Here is a 16434-nt window from a genome sequence, read left to right on the forward strand (position 1 = left end):
GAGAAGGAGTAAAAGAGAAATGCTGGGAATAAACTATATGATGTCACAAATGGAAAATTCTTGTGACAGACCAGTATGAATAGAATGAATATAGCTTTGGAAATTCAACAAGCTTGAGGATGGATCAATGGAAATCATGTGACTTCAAACACAAGGATAATAAAGTGGCAAAAGCGAGTCAGAGCACTCCAGGGCTACAGGAACCACCAGACAGTCTAACATACATGTACTTGGAATGACAGAAGAAAACGGAGAATTGGAAGAGAAGAACTATTTGAGGAAGATAATTTTAGTTGAGAATTTTCCATGGACTTCCCTAGTGGTCTAGTGGCTAAGGACTCTGGGATCCCAACGCAAGGGGCCTGGGTTCAATCCCTGGTCAGGGAACTAGATCCCACAACTAAGAGTTTGCATGCTGCAATTAAAAGATCCTGCATGCCACAACAAAGACTGAGGCTCCTGTGTGCCACAACTGAGACCTGGAGTGGCCAAAGAAATAAATTTCTTTTTAAAGAAGAATTTTCCAAAAATAAGAATAAACCACAGATCCAAGAATTCAGAGAACACTAAAAAGAATAAATACCAAAAAACAGACAACACCACAAAGAGAAGCCCACATACACTTATAGACATCACAGTTAAACTGCTGAAAGATGAAAAGCTGTACAATGTGATGAAGAGAATTCACACTGCTTATGTTACATATGGGGCTTCCTGGTGACTCAGCAGGAAAGAATACGCTTGCAATGCAGGAGTCACAGGAAACTTGGGTTCGATCCCTGGGTCAGGAAGATCCACTGGAGAAGGGAATGGCTACCCACTCCAGCATTCTTACCTGGAGAATCCCATGGACAGAGAAGCCTAGTGGGCTACAGTCCATGAGGTCACAAACAGCTGGACACGACTGAGCGACTCAGCACCCATGCACTCATGTTAACTATGAAAGCTGCTGAGAGATCACATCCTAAGAGTCATCAATTACAAGGAAAAACTTTTCCTTTTCTTTAATTCTGTATATGTATATATGATATGATGCATATTCACTAAACTTACTGTGATAATCAATTCATGATGTAAGTCCAATCATTCCATATATCTTAAACTTACACAGTGCTGTATAACTATTATATTTCAATAAAACTAGAGGGAAAAAAACATTTTTGAAGAAAAAAGCTTGAAGGTAGCCATAGGAAAAGAGTATTTTTTTTTTTTTTTTTTTTTTTTTAGGAAAAGAGTACTTTATACACAGAAGAGAGAACACAGATGTACAGGACACTTTTTTAAAGAAAGCAGACTTTGAGTTCATGAGGCAGAAGGAGGATGGGAGGGACCCCCTCCTAGGGGAAGACTGGGATGTTGAGACTCGTAAGGTCACGGGCACTAAGAAGATGTAGAAGATTTACCACCCAGGGGGTTTCCTGAGGAGAGAGGGGCAGGGGCTGCCAGCCAGGCCAGCTGGCTCGAGTAGCGCAGGGCCAGTGGTGATGGAAGGGGCTCTGACATCGGGCTGAGCTCTCGAGGTGTGAGCTTCCTGCTGGCCCCAGTCCTGGAGGGAGAGCACAGGTTTTCTTACTACTTTCTTATTGGCTTTTGCCTCAGGTGTGGAGCCAAAAGGGAGGGAGGAGAGAAAGTTGTGTATGGTCCAACAGCAAAAGTGGAGACTCACCCTTTACTACATGGATAGGACAGCAGACAGAAACTCAACTGACAGAGAGAGGAGGGGCACTGGAAATGGCAAAGTTGGAGGTGACTAGAGAAGATTTTTCTTACTGTAAATCACAATGGAAGATAATCCACAGCTTCTGGTTCCAGACAAAGTACACATTTCACCCCGTTCCTCACTGTGTACAAATAAAGCTCTTCACAAACACACAGAGCAGCTGGCAGGATACTCAGGGGCAGAGAAGAGGAGGTAGGCATGGGGATCTTGACTGAAGTACAGCCAGGCACTGTGTTCCTCTGACAGATCCTTGCCTGGAGTCACAGGGCCACAACCCACAAATGCCAGCATGCCCTGTACAGGCCAACAGCCTCCGAGGGCAGCCTCTTCTCTCTGCCCCAAAGCCTTGACAAAGGGCAGTCCTGCAGGATAGAACATACTCACTGCAGAGGAAACCTCGAAACAGCCACTCCACCCTCACCACACCCAACACTGCAGCCAGAGGGATGGACAGCAGGCAGAGCCTTGGTGCCCTATGCTGACAAGGGTCCCCCCATAAGGGCCATGGAGACTGGGGAAAGTTCTGTGATCCCCCTTGTCTACAGGCAGAGGTGACCTGTCAGCTGTTCTGTCCTACACTAACGTGAGCAGAGGCATAGACTCGCTCCATATCTCACCCCACACTAACTATGGAGGAGTCCCCAGCTACCATTTCCATCTCCCCATCACCAGGCAGTACTACTGCAGAGACTGTGGCAGACTCACACTCACTCAGCAAACAGGAACAAGGAGGCAGCACCCGCTCCCTCCCCATCAGCGGGGAGGGTTGAGGATAACAAAGAGGAAAGAGCTCGAGACAGGGACATTAAATCTGTGTGTGGAGTCCTGGGCAGACCCCCCAAGCAGCCCAGACATGACCAGCCGAACGAGCACATCAAAGGACTGAAGAACTGCACTTCACGTCAAATGCTGGCCTCTGGGGAGCACGAAGCTGGGCAGGACAGCGTTGTGATCCGACTGGTCTCTGCACTGCAGCCCACAGAGGTGTGCCAGAACACGCACTCTGACCCCAGCTGGTTGAGTGCCTGCCAAAAGCAGCCTGAAATGGAAACTGGGATCTCATAAACTAACACTCAATTTGTCCTGGCACATCCTACAATTACTCATCATAGTAAGATCAGGAAAATCTCAACTCGAATGGGAAAAAGCTATCAGCAGAGCCAACACCAAGATGATACAGATGTTCTAATTACCTGACAAGAATTTTACAGGCACTATCATAAAAGTGTTCCAAGGCACATACACTAAATCTGGGAAAAGAGGAAAAAATAGAAACTTTGTCAAGAAAATGAAGACTTAAGAAGAACCCAATAAAAACTTGAGAGCTGAAAAAAAATGAAAATTTAAAACGCACTGAATGGGCTGAACAGCAGGTGGAGGTGATATTAGAAAGAATCCGTGAACCGGAAGACAGAAAAACAGAAATTATCCAATTTCAACAGGGAGAGAATAGATTTTGAAAATGAATAGAATCTTAGTAACAATATGTGGGACAACAACAAAATGATCTAATATTCTTGTCATGGGAGACCCAGCAGGAGAGAATGAGTGTAATGCTGAAAAAATAAATAATGACTGAAAACTTAGTGAATTTGAAAAAGAAACTTACATATTCAAGAAGTTAAGCAAACCCTAAACTGGATAAACTGAAAGAAACTCATGCCTGGATACATCATAATCAAATCCCTGAAAAAGAAAGACAAAGAAAAACCTTGAAAGCCACCAGAAACAAATGATGTGTTACTTGATGTGAACAGTAAAACTATTTCTGTGACAGCATGTTTCTCATTAAAAATCATGAACTCCAGAAAGAAGCATTTTTCAAGTGCTGAGAGAAAAAAAAAGCTGTCACCCAGAATTCTATATTTAGCAAAACTATGTTTCAGGGACAAAGGTGAAATAAAGGTATTATCAGAAGGAAATCTAAGGAATTTGTTGTTAGCAGACCTGCTCTAGTAAAAACAAAAAAATGCTACAGGAAGTTCTTCAGATGGAAAGGAAATGACAATGGAAGGAAACCTGGAACACGAGGAGGGAGAAGGAGCAGCAAAAAGGGCATGTCAGTCTTCCACAGCTGTAAAATGTGGATGGTTCAGAAGGACGCCTGTGGATCTAGAGTCTGAGTGGCTTAGCTGGTTCTCTGTCTCAGCATCTCACCAGGCTGCACTCAAGTGCCATGGGGCTGTGCTCCTTTTGGGATCTTGAGGCCTTCCTCCAAACTCACATGGTGTGGAAAGAACTGGATTCCTCAAAGCTGTAGGACTGCAGCCCTCAGCTCCTGCTGCCTGCCACATGCTCCCTGCCCCCTGGCCCTCTACAGACAGTTCACATCACAGCAGCCTGTCCTACCAGGGCTCCTGTGACCAGGTTACACCACCTGCACCAAGGCATAAGTCCCCGTGCCACTGTCAGGGTGGAGTCAGTGAAGCCCCACAGGAGCTGTGCATGCACCCCAGGCTGGACTTGCACACTACACCCACACAGAAAAAGGATTTAATAGGAGTAATATCAAACAGGTCTTGCAACACAATGCCAGAGAAGTGGCCAGGGCACAAAGCTACTTGCCACACCACAAACCAACAACCTGAATGAAAAAAGATAATCAAAAGGCACCAGCGCTGAGATTACTTGGAGGTTGGAATTAATTTGACAAGGATTTAAAGCAGTCATGATGCTTCAGTGAGCAATTACGTACACACTTAAATAAAAAACAGGAAAACGTCAGCAAATAAACAGAAGACATAAAAATAGAACAGAAGGGAAATTATAGAACTAAAAAAAAGTGATAATTGAAATTAAAACTCTCTGGACAGTTGTTGTTCAGAAGTAAATTGGAGATAGTAGACGAAAGAAACAGTGAATGCAAAGACCAATCAACAGAAATTTCCAATCTGAACAACAGAGAGAATATAGACTTTAAAAAAGAAGAAAAACAGCACCTCGGGAACTAGTGAGATGATTACCAAAAAATCTAACAATTGTATCATTGGAGTCTTGGGGAAAAAAGAGAAAGAGTATGAAGCTGAAAAAAATATTTGAATGAAAATGACTGAAAATAATTTTTTTTAATTCAGTTAATCCAAAAGTAGGCAGGAAAAGATGAAAAAGAGGACAAGGAACAGATGGAACAAACAGAAAAGAACTAACAACCTGGTAGACTTAGATCCAATTCTATCACTAGTGATGCTAAATGTAAATAGTCTAAAATACCCAATTAAAAAGGCAGAGATTGTCAGATTAGATGAAAAACCAAACCCCAACATATTCATCTAAAAGAAATTCAATTAAATATAAAGACAGATAGATAAACTCAATATAAACATAAAACTCAATTAAATATAAAAACTTTTATAGTTCTAAAAGGATGGAAGAAGATACACCACCAGGCAAACACTAATAAATAGTATAACATTAGTATGATAGTGGTTATATTAATATCAGAAAAGTAGACTTCAGAAGAAGGAATATTACCAGTGATAAAGAAGAACATTACAGGATAACGAAGGGGTCAAGTCATCAAGAAAACATCATATAGCCCTCAAACAGTTAAACAGAATTACTATTTGATCCAGGAATTCCACTTCTGGGCATATACCCAAAATAATTCAAACAGGGATTCAAACAGGTAATCTGTACACCAGTGTTCATAGCAGTATTATTCATGGTAGCCAAAAGTCATAAACAACCCAAATTTCCATCAACAGATAAATGGACAAACAGTGGAATATTATATAACCTTTAAAAAGACCGAATTCTGGGGCTGCCTTGGTGGCTCAGTGGTGAAGAATCCATCTGCCAATGCAGGAGACACAGGTTCAATCCAATCCAGGAAGATCCCACATTCCATGGAGCAACTAGGTCCAGGAGTTACAACTATACAGCCTGTGCTCTAGAGCCTGGGAGCTGCAATTACTGAGTTTATATGCCACAACAACTGAGACCCATGCACCCTAGAGCCTGTGCTCCTCAACTAGAGAAGCCACTGCAATGAGAAGCCTGTGTACCACAACTTAGCGAACAGAAACAGAGTAGCCCCTACTCACAACTAGAGCAGTATTCTGAGCATTTTTTTTTTTTTAATATTCAGAGGTTAAAAATCACAACCTGCCTACTACTGGGGCCATTTTCCCCTTTCTGAGCACCACCTCACTCTTGGAGCTACATGTAGTTTGCTGTGAAATTAGTTCTTTAAGCAAAAGCCATCTTGTGTGAATCAGCAAAGAAGGCTAGGAAGACAAATCCATACGCAGAGTGTGTCTATTCCACAAGGATAAATCAATACCCCTGTCCAATAAGTCAATTAGACAGGAGTGGTCCAATGGAATCAACAACCTTGTGCTCACAGATCTGTTCTTCCCTTGTGGCTCAGAGGTAAAGAATCCACCTGCAGTGCGGGAGACACAGGTTCAATCCCTGGATCAGGAAGATTCTCCTCGAGTAGGAAATGGCAACCCAGTCTTCTTGCCTGGGAAATCCCATGGACAGAGGAGCCTGGTGTGCTTAATGGACATTTGACTTGCTTCTACTTTTGACTATTATGGATATTGCTGCTATAAGCAAGTTTTTGCATATACCTATATTTTCATTTTTTTAGGGGGGTCATGTATTTAGAAGTAGAATTCATGAGTCAAAAACAGTTAACTCCATGTTTGAAATTTTTTAAGAACTGCCAGACTGTCTTACAAAGTAGCTGCAATCATTTTCCATTCCCACCAGCAATATATGATGGTTCCAATTTCTCCCCATCCTAATTCTTGTTTGACTGTCCTTTCTATTGCAGTTATTCTAGTGGATATGAAGCTATGTCATTCCTTTTTATCATGTTCTTGTATGATGTGGGCAACCTCATGGTATTGAGTGAACAGATCACCCTGCTTGTTTCCTCTCTGAGCAGTGTGAAAGCCATATTTTGTGTTCCACATAATGCTCTGGAGTCTGACTGCCAGAGGCGATGTGGGAAGAACTCAGCCGAGACTGTTTTTCCTGGAGTATCTGATCTCCCATCTCTTCACCAAGGTTTTCTAAATGTCCCTGGCAGGGTTTCCTACCCCCTGTGTAGGAGGTGATGCCATAACCCCTGGGGAACATCCCAGGCTCTGGATCCATTCTCTGGCTCAACGTGGAACTCCCACCTCCATCAGAGTCCATCCTGGTTGCTAACCAGCCGCCCTATTCACCACGCACCCCTTCCCCGTGGACAGGGAACAATAAGGATACCCAACCCACTCCCAGCTAGCCTCTCTCCTGAGGCAGAGTGCCCAAATTGTGGTGATTCGCCACCAATACCACTTGCAGGAGTAACCTGGCACACATGAGCAATAACTTTTTCTTCTCTTACCATTTCTGGACTTTTTTGGGGGGGTGGGGGTGGTTGTCTTTTTCCTTGTTTCCTGCCAGGTTTACTTGTTTGCTTGTTCTTTGTGGCAAGGAGGCGCCAGTTTAACCACCGTGTTCGTCTCACTTAGTATTTGAAAAGGGAGATGCTCTGATCCAGCCATTCTCTCCAGGTCTTAGCAATGCATTTAGGTCTCTAGCTTACTCTTTAGCTTACTCCTGAGATGCTGGGCCACAACACAGACCCTGAGCCCTGCTCTCCTGCAGTTTCAGTAAACCACGTCCAGTGTCTTAATCAAAGCTGCCCCCCTCCTGTGTAAAAGCATGTTTATAAAGGACAATTTCAATACTTCAAACCCAAGAATTTATACCAAACCGCATACCCTCTAACCTTCTTATGACAGTTAACACACTCTGGCTTGGACAGAGGGAAACTTGAGAGCACACATGAAGGAACCTGCCTGCCTTTTCAAGCTCTCCTGGCGTATCTGAAAAGCAGCATCAGTTACAGGGTGCTTTCCATTCACTGGTAACGGAATGAATCAGAACTATCTCCAAATTCCTTACCTGATCATGTGCCAAAAATAAATGCAATTCTGGCACAAAGTACTTTAAAAGTGAAGAAAGCAAAGTTGTGTGGCGTACAGAAGACATCTAAAGATTTTAAATCTTGAAGTGCAAAAATCTATTCTTTTCCTTTTTGGCTACACAGTGCAGCATGTGGGATCTTAGTTCCCCAACCAGGGATCAAACCCAAGCCCCCGGTGGTGGAAGCATGGAATCTTAACTGGACTGCCAGAGAAGTCCCTTGAAACATAAAATCCTCTAAAAATTTTTACAGGCACCATAAACCAATGCTCCTCAGCAATTTGCAGAAATCAGATTCACATGGTGTTGTGGCCAATATTTATTTAGAGCCAATTTCTGTATGTCACCACCCTGCAACTGTCTCACCCGCCAGAGTCCAGAATCCCACTCGGGCTTCAATACCTGCAAGACACCTATGGCATTCATTCAGCAGTGAATATGAGGGCCACTGTCTGCATGATGCTGTGCTGGGGACAGTGGTGTGGAGAGAGCAATAAATAACACAACACCTGCCCACCAGGAGTTACTGGGGTGAGTGGAAGAACGCTGACAAAGCAGATAGACATTCTTCAAAGTAATGACACATGGAGTGCTGCAGTGATAAATTCTGAATTTCTAGAGAACAGTCATCTGAAGGTTGTGACCAACACGGTGCCCAGCCTGTGATGAGCCATGTAACAGCCTCTGATCGGAGTTCCCACAACAGGGGAACAGAGTCTAAAGGTCAGACCCAAACAAGACAGTTGGCTGCCAGCTGAGGCTCCTACAACTGACTAGAGATCACCCTCACCTTCTCTGCTGCCCTTTGAACATGTCGTTCTATTAGACTTCCTTCAAGGGGCCTGTTAGGGAAACTAAAATGGAGGAAGTCTTGTTCAGGCTTCAGAAGCAGGAGAGCAGACCTCTAACCTGCCTGGATTGTGCCTCTGTGACAGAGCACAGCAAGCGCAGATCATAGCAGCCGTTGCTGTGCATCATTATTCTGCACCCTGTTACCAAGCAATGGGCCCTGCTCAGCTACTGGTCAGTGCCAAAGTGGGCCCCACCCACAAGCAACAATTGTCAATGAACAACTATTAGCAGTCCTGCTCAGTTATTGGTCAGCACCACAGTGGGCCCCGCCCACAAGTAACAAACTGCCAATGAGCGACCATCAGGGGAGTGATTCAGCAAGTAGGTGCCATGATGGTCATCAGGTGGAGAGTGAGATAAGAGTCGGATCCCAGCATGCTCCCTGAGGACCTCAAGCCTGTTTCCTGGCCTTGGGCAAGCAGGTGAGCTGGAGGTCCAGGGACCAGACAGGGACTGTGTCCTGCAGGGCTCCAGAGCCCTCGCCAAGGCCACCCACTAGTCTTGGCCCAGGCCTTGAGAGCAGTGAACCTCTCCCCCATCCCTATATCTGTGACCTAATAGCAGAGGCCGTCTGCCTGGGTTGCAGTCTGTGAAACCTGGTTAACACCTTTAGGTGGCCTGAAGAGACTGAGGGCCAGTTGGGTTGGGTGCCTGGCTCCCTCAGCGATGACAGCTGGGCAGGGTGTGGGGACCTGGCCCTGAGGGAGCTGCCAGCTGAGCTCTGCCTCCTCTTAGCCAGGATGGGGACACTGGAGGGTGACAGCTGTGCCTTGGGATCTTGCCCTTTCTTGTCGGGACAGACAGTAACATTCGTTTGGTGAAGATTTACAGGAATATCATTACTTGACCATCACTGGACCTCAAGAACAAAGGATCTGACACCAAGAAATCTTCAACAGCTAACCACACCCCTCCCTTCCCTTTTGCTAAGTTTTCAGTAACTCTGGGGTCCTTAGGGCATTAGCCACCCATCTCCTTGCATGAACCTGTAATAAACCTTTCTCTGTTCCAAACAATGTTTTAGTATTCTTTGATTTCACTGCACATTGGGCACACAGACTTGGGGTTTTGGTAACACCTGGATTCTGTGCCTGCTGGCACGTGAAGCAAGTCAGGCAGCACTTTAGATAAGGGAGTAAGTCTTGAATTTTTGAGTCCCTGAGGATCTGGTCAACCACCACCCAGTCACCCGCACCCTCCCCCCCCCCAAAATCTAACAAAATCCTATGATTCACAATGTGAAAAGAACAGCATTGTAAAAAGGTTAAAGTTAACCAGAGCGCATTTTTGCACACAAACTGATGAAATCACTCTGCAGCCTGGGATCACATGTGACAGCCCTGGAACTGTCTCACCCATGGAGCGGACACACTGCCCAAGACCCTCTCCCACCTGGGACTCCAGATTATTGTAACAAGGAATTGCCCACAACTGTTAAGTCTGGTTGTAGGTCAGCCCAATCTAGTGATGAGTATGCTGTTACTTCTCTCCATTGTTTCTATTTATTTTTAATGACTGTACATTGAAATTAAGTAAAAAATATATTAAAAATTGAAATTATTTATGTGTGGAATGAGTGGTTTGTTTTGCTAACAAACCCTTCAAACCTAGGTTCAAAATTAATCCTTCACAATTAGGACTACTGGCAAAAGAAGGCCCATGTATGAATTCCGTGGACTGTATAGTCCACAGGGTCACAGAGTCAGACACAATTGAGTGACTCCACTTTCACATGAGTTCCTCATTCATAACTTTTGAGAACCTCTTCATCTTCCCACTAGTTCTCTGAGGGAACGCCATCAGTTCCCTAACTCCATCAAATTGGCTCCATCAGATTCTTGATAGGAACTATCCCCGATTTGCTTATATTCTTTAGGTTCCTTTAGGTGTTGTTTTTAGTCACTAAGTCATGTCCAACACTTTTGAGACCCCATGGTCTAACACACCAGGCTCCTCTGTCCATGGGATTCTCCAGCAAGGATTCTGGAGTGGGCAGCCATTCCCTTCTCCAGGGGATCTTCCCAACCCAGGGATCGAACCCACACCTCCTGCATTGGCAGGCAGACTCTTTACCACTGGGTGACGAAGGAAGCTGAAGTCTGCTTGTAAAACAGCTTAGGAAGAAGTTCATCCATTGCCTCTTGTGCAGTCAGAGTCTTCTCAGTTTTCACCTTTCAAACACTGGACACTGGTCATTTAACTCAGGTGCCAAAGCCATACAGATGGCCCCAGTCAGGATACACACTGCACACTGCCAAAAGTTCCTGTCACCTCCCTGCTCCTCCTCACGTGGGAGTAACAGCAATGGAGATTCTCTTCTATGCAAAGCTGATTCTATGGAGCAGATTCTTGGGAAATCTTTACAATAATTAACCAAGGGCCCACTTCCTGGAAGGAGAGGTCCTCCTTGAAATACCTGCTCAGCCCAGTCTCAAGTACCCAGGTAGGGTAAGAAAGTCTCCTGTCTCTAGAAAAGAAAGTCTCATGCAACCTGGGCTACCCACCTGAAGTGCTGCCTGTTCTGTGCCCAGGCTCATGGTCCCAGGAAAAAAACAAGTCAAGGCTGGCTGCTTCTGGGCATATGACGGGAAAGCACTGTAATGGGGAAGCCCCACCTAGTGCCCAGGGCTGGAACTGCTACTTGACCAGACCAACACACATCTGCCCAGACACAACTCCTGGGTCCTAAAGGGCACGTAGTACCTTCCCTGGTGGTTTCACTGGTAAAGAATCGACCTGCAATGCAGCAGACGTGGGTTTAATCTCTGGGTCAGGAAGATCCCCTGGAGGAGGATATGGCAACTCACTCCAGTATTCTTGCCTGGGAAATTCCATGGACAGAGGAGCCTGGCAGGCAGAGAGTTGGACATGACTAAGCAACTAAACCACTACCACGAAAAGGCATTATAGAACCAAATGATTCAGTTCCCATTTCAGGTAAACTGTAATTTATTCTGGCAAAGAAGCATGTTTCTGTCACCTGAGATTTATGGAGATATTCTCAAAAATATTTTATAGCTAAATATCTCATAACCTGGTTAATTACATCTTCTGGCTATTGACACAGATGTTTAAAAAGTAACACTGCTGTCATGGTGGGCTTGCTAAAGATCACTGGCCTTGTGGAACTGGCTGTATGTGACAGTCTACATGAGAGGCTAAAAATACTATACACAGATTCTTGATGTTCTTACACAAATCCCTAAAAATTAAGCATATATACAGGGCTTCCCTGGTGACTCAGTGGTGAAGAGTCACCTGCCAATGTAGTGGACACAGGTTCAATTCCTCGTCTTGGAAGATCCCACATGAAAACTTAGCCCATGCACCATAATTACTGAGCCTGTGGGAGCCACAACTACTTAAACCCAAGAGCCCTACAGCCTGTGCTCTGCAATAAAAGAAGCCACTGCAATAGCCCCTGCTCTCTGCAACTAGAGAAGAAAAGCCCATGCAAAAATGAGGACATGGCACAGCCAAAAAAATTATTATTTTTTTTTAATTTAGAAAAGCATACAGAACAGATTACAAGTGAGAAGTTGAGTATGGTTAAAGCCAAACCAGATGTTAAGACACTAGAAGAGCAACTTCAGGGAGGCCAAATAGAAGAGGTGATTCTTCAGGCTGAAAATAAACTAAGTCTGGGAAGAAAAATGGTTCAGTGGGAACCACGGGAGTCTTTAGCAGAAGAGCCTCCTGCCAACCAATGGAAATGGCTAACATAAATAACATTAAATGACTTGTGTGTTGATGGGAAACTGATGTAAATAAATATTGTTATATCAGGAAAATAGCAACACATACCCAATTTAAAGGGAAAAATGCCAAAAGCCTGTAAATGTTTTCAAAGAAAATTATTAAAACCCAAAAAGACCTACAAAAACAAATGTAAAACAATTAATAAAATGGAAATAAAAATATACATGTCAATAATAATCCAGAATGTAAAGGAATTAAATGCTCCAACCAAAAGAAACAGACTGAATGGATACAGAAACAAGACCTGTATATATGCTATCTGAAGGACACCCACCTCAGACTTAGGGACACATAAAGACGGAAAATGAGTAGACGGAAAAAGATACTCCATGCAAATGGAAATCAAGAGAGAGAATTTGTATCAGACAAAGTAAAATTTAAAATAAAGACTGCTACAAGAGACAAAGGAGGACACTACACAATGATCAAGGGATCAGTCTAAGACAATGATTAATGACTGCACATACAGATGCAACCAAGACAGTAGCACCTCAATATATAAGGCAAACACTAACAGCCATGACAGAAGAAATCAATAGTTAACATAGAAATAGTGGGAAACTTTAACACCCTACTTACATCAATGGACAGATCATCCAGATAGAAAATCAGTAAGGAAACACATGCCTTAAATGACATATTAGGTGAGATGGACTTAACTGAAAATTCCACCCAAAAGTAGAAGAATACACATTCTTATCAAGTGCACTCAGAACACCCTCCATGACTGATCACATGCTGCGTCACAAAGCAAGCCTCAATAAATTCAAGAAAATTGAATATCAAGCATATTTTCTGACCACAACGCCATGAGGCCAGAACTCAACTACCAGAGAAACCCCACAAACAACACAAACAAGTGGAGACCAAACAATATGCTACTAAACAACCAATGGATCACTGAAGAAATCAAACGAAATAAAAATATCTAGAAACAAATGAAAACAAAACCACAATAATCCAAAATCTATGGGATGCAAGAAAAGCATTTCTAACAGGGAAGTATATAGTGACACAAGCTTACCTCAGCAAACAAGAAAAATCTCAAATAAACAACCTAAACTTACACCTAAAGCAATAAGAGAAAATACAAAAAACAAAAACAGACAAAAAATTTATATAAATTAAAAAAAAATAGAAAAGATAAAAAAAAACTAAAAGCTGGTTCTTTGAAAAGATAAACAAAATTAATGAACCTTTAGCTTGACTCATAAAGAAAACGAGGTAAGGGGCCCCCATCAAAAAAATCAAAAGTGAAAAAGGAGAAAACTACAACTGACACCAGAGAAATACAAAGAATCATGTGAAACTATTACAAACAACTATATGCCAACAAAATGGACAACCTGGAAGAAATGGACAAATTCTTAGAAAAACACAACCTTTCAAGACAGAACTACAAAGATAAAGAAAATATAGACAGATCAAGCACAAGTAATCAAATTGAATCTGTGATTTAAAAACTTCCAACAAACCAAAGTCCAGGACCAAATGGCTTCACAGGTAGAGTCTATCTAACATTTACAGAAGAAATAATACTTATCCTTCTGAAACTCTTCCCAAAAACTGCAGAGAAAGGAACACTCCAAAACTCTTATGAGGCCAGCAACACCCTGATCCCAAAACCAGACAGAGATATTACAAAAAATAGAAAATTAAAGGCCAATTATCACTGATGACCAGAGAAGCAAAAATCCTCAGCAAAATAGTAGTAAACCGAATCCAACAGTACAGTAAAAGGATCCCACACCATGCATGATCAAGTGGGATTCATAGGGATGCAAGGATTTTTCAATATTCACAAGTTAGTCAATGTGATGCACCATATTAAGAGACTGCAGGAAAAAACTTACGATTATCACAAGATGCAGAAAAGCGTCTGATAAAATCTAACATTTCTGATAACTCTCCAGAAAGTGGGCATAGAGGGAACCTACCTCAACATAATAAAGGCCATACATAACAAGCCCAGCGCCAACATCATACTCAAGGGTGAAAAGCTGAAAGCATTGCCTCCAAGATCAGCTACAAGACAAAGATGCCCTCTCTCACCACTTTCATTCAACAGAGTTTTGGAAGTTCTTGTCACAGTAGTCAGAGAAAAAAAAAGAAATAATAAGGGCTTCCCCGGTGGCTCAGATGGTAAAGCATCTGCCTGCAATGCAGGAGACCTCGGTTTGACCCCCGGGTCAGGAAGATCCCCCGGAGAAGGAAATCACTACCTACTCCAGTATTCTTGCCTGGAAAATTCCATGGACGGAGGCGCCTGATGGGCTATACAGTCCATGGGGTCGCAAAGAGTAGGACACGACTGAGCGACTTCACTTCTACTTCCAAACTGGAAAAGAAGTAAAACTGTCACTGTTTGTAGATGTGATACTATATGCAGAAAATTCTAAAGGCGCTACCATAAAACTACTAGGGCTCATCAATGAATTCGGTAAATTTGAAGGATACAAAATTAACATACAAAAATCTCTTGCATCTCTATAAACTATCAGTGAAGTATCAGACAGAAATTAAGGAAACAACCCCATTTACCACTGCAGAAAAAAAAATAGATTGAAATAAACCTACCTAAGGAGGCAGAAGGCCCATACTCCAAGAACTATAAGATGCTGATGAAAGAAACTAAAAACCACACACACAAATGAAAAGATATGCCATATTCTTGGACTGGAAGAATCTATGATGTCAAAATGACTATACTACCCAAAGCAGTCTGTTGATTCAATGCAATCCCTAACAAAAATACCAATGGCATTTTTCACAGAACTTGAACAAGTAGCCAAAACAATCTTGAGAAAGAAGAATGGAGCTAGAGGAACCATACTCCCTGGCTTTAGACTATACTAAAAGCTACAGTTATTAAAACAGTATGGTACTGACACAAAAGCAGACATAAAGTTCAATGGGTCAATTAATTTATGACACAGGAGGCAAAAACATACAAGAGAAGAAAAGACAGTCTCTTCAATAAGTGGTCCCAGGAAAACTGGATAGCTACATGTTAAAGAATGAAACTAGAATATTCTCTAACACTATATACAAAATAAACTCAAAATGGATTAAAGATCAGATACTATGAAACTCCTAGATGAAACATAAGCAGAACACTCTTTGACATAAATTGCAGCAACATTTTTTTAGAATTACTTCTAGATTCTAACAGAAGCAAAGCAAAAACAAACAAAAAAGACCTAATTGAACTAAAAAGCTTTTGCACAGGAATGGAAACCACAAGCAAAACAAAAGACAACATACAAACTGGAAGAAAATATTTGTAAAGAAGGCAACCAACAAGGCTTAATCCCCCAAATATACAAACAGCTTGTACAACTCAATATAAACAAACAAACAAACAAACCCAGTCAAATAATGGGCAGAAGTTCTAAATAGACATTTCTCCAAAGAAGACACACAGATGGCCAACAGGCATATAAAAAGACTCTCATATCATTAATTATTAGAGAAATGCAAATGAAAACTATCATGAAGTATCACCTCACACAAGTCAAAATGGCTATTATCAAAAAGTCTAAGTTATCAACAATAAATGCTGGAGAAGTTGTGGAGAAAAAGGAACCCTTCTACACTCTTGACAGGAATGTAAATTGGTTCAGCCACTATGGAGAAAAGTATGGACACTCCTTCAAAAATCAAAAATAGAACTACCATATGATTCAGCAATCTTACTTCTCGGGCACATATCCAGAAAAGATGAAAATTCTTAACTCAGAAGGATACAAACACCCCAGTGTTCATAGCAGCACTATTTACAACAGCCAAGATGTGGAAGCAACCTAAATGTCCATCCAGAGAGGAATGGATAAAGATGTGGTACATATATACAATGGAAGATTACTCAGTCCTTCACTGGAAGGACTGATGCTGAAGCTATAGCTCCAATACTTTGGCCACTTGATACAAAGAGTTGACTCATTGGAAAAGACCCTGATGCTGGGTAAGACTGAAGCAGGAGAAGAAGGGGACAACAGTGGATGTGATGGTTGGATGGCATCACCAACTCAACAGATTTGAGTGTGAGCAAGCTCCAGGAGATGCTGAAGGACAGGGAAGCCTAGAGTGCTGCAGTCCATGGGGTTGCAAAAACTCAGACACAACTGAGCGACTGAACAACAAATTACTAGGCCATAGAAAAGAATGAAATAATGCCATTT

At 42.5% G+C, this 16434-nt stretch overlaps 1 protein-coding gene and 1 long non-coding RNA gene across 2 annotated transcripts; both read left to right on the forward strand.

Annotated features, from left to right (window-relative positions):
* The first annotated feature begins 8324 nt into the window (after positions 1-8324).
* Positions 8325-9510, forward strand: LOC110149429 (uncharacterized). Its single transcript, XR_002317468.2, has 2 exons — positions 8325-8916; positions 9230-9510. It is a non-coding gene; the product is annotated as an uncharacterized lncRNA (long non-coding RNA).
* A 2076-nt stretch (positions 9511-11586) lies between these two features.
* On the forward strand, positions 11587-12219 carry LOC110149428 (NADH dehydrogenase [ubiquinone] 1 alpha subcomplex subunit 5-like). Its single transcript, XM_020911835.2, has 2 exons — positions 11587-11649; positions 12052-12219. The coding sequence occupies exons 1-2, from the start codon at positions 11587-11589 to the stop codon at positions 12217-12219; spliced, it is 231 nt and encodes a 76-aa protein (XP_020767494.2).
* The last annotated feature ends 4215 nt before the right edge of the window (positions 12220-16434 follow it).

Source organism: Odocoileus virginianus, chromosome 16 (assembly GCF_023699985.2).
Source record: "Odocoileus virginianus isolate 20LAN1187 ecotype Illinois chromosome 16, Ovbor_1.2, whole genome shotgun sequence".
In the NCBI taxonomy this organism is placed as follows: Eukaryota; Metazoa; Chordata; class Mammalia; order Artiodactyla; family Cervidae; genus Odocoileus; species Odocoileus virginianus.

What these genes read in the sequence shown, in the direction of transcription:
- LOC110149428 (XM_020911835.2), top strand. Translation starts at nt 11,587, where the DNA reads ATGGTGGGCTTGCTAAAGATCACTGGCCTTGTGGAACTGGCTGTATGT. An exon ending in TATGTGACAGTCTACATGAG is followed by an intron (nt 11,650 to 12,051) that starts AGGCTAAAAATA and finishes ATGGTTAAAGCC; the next exon opens with AAACCAGATGTTAAGACACT.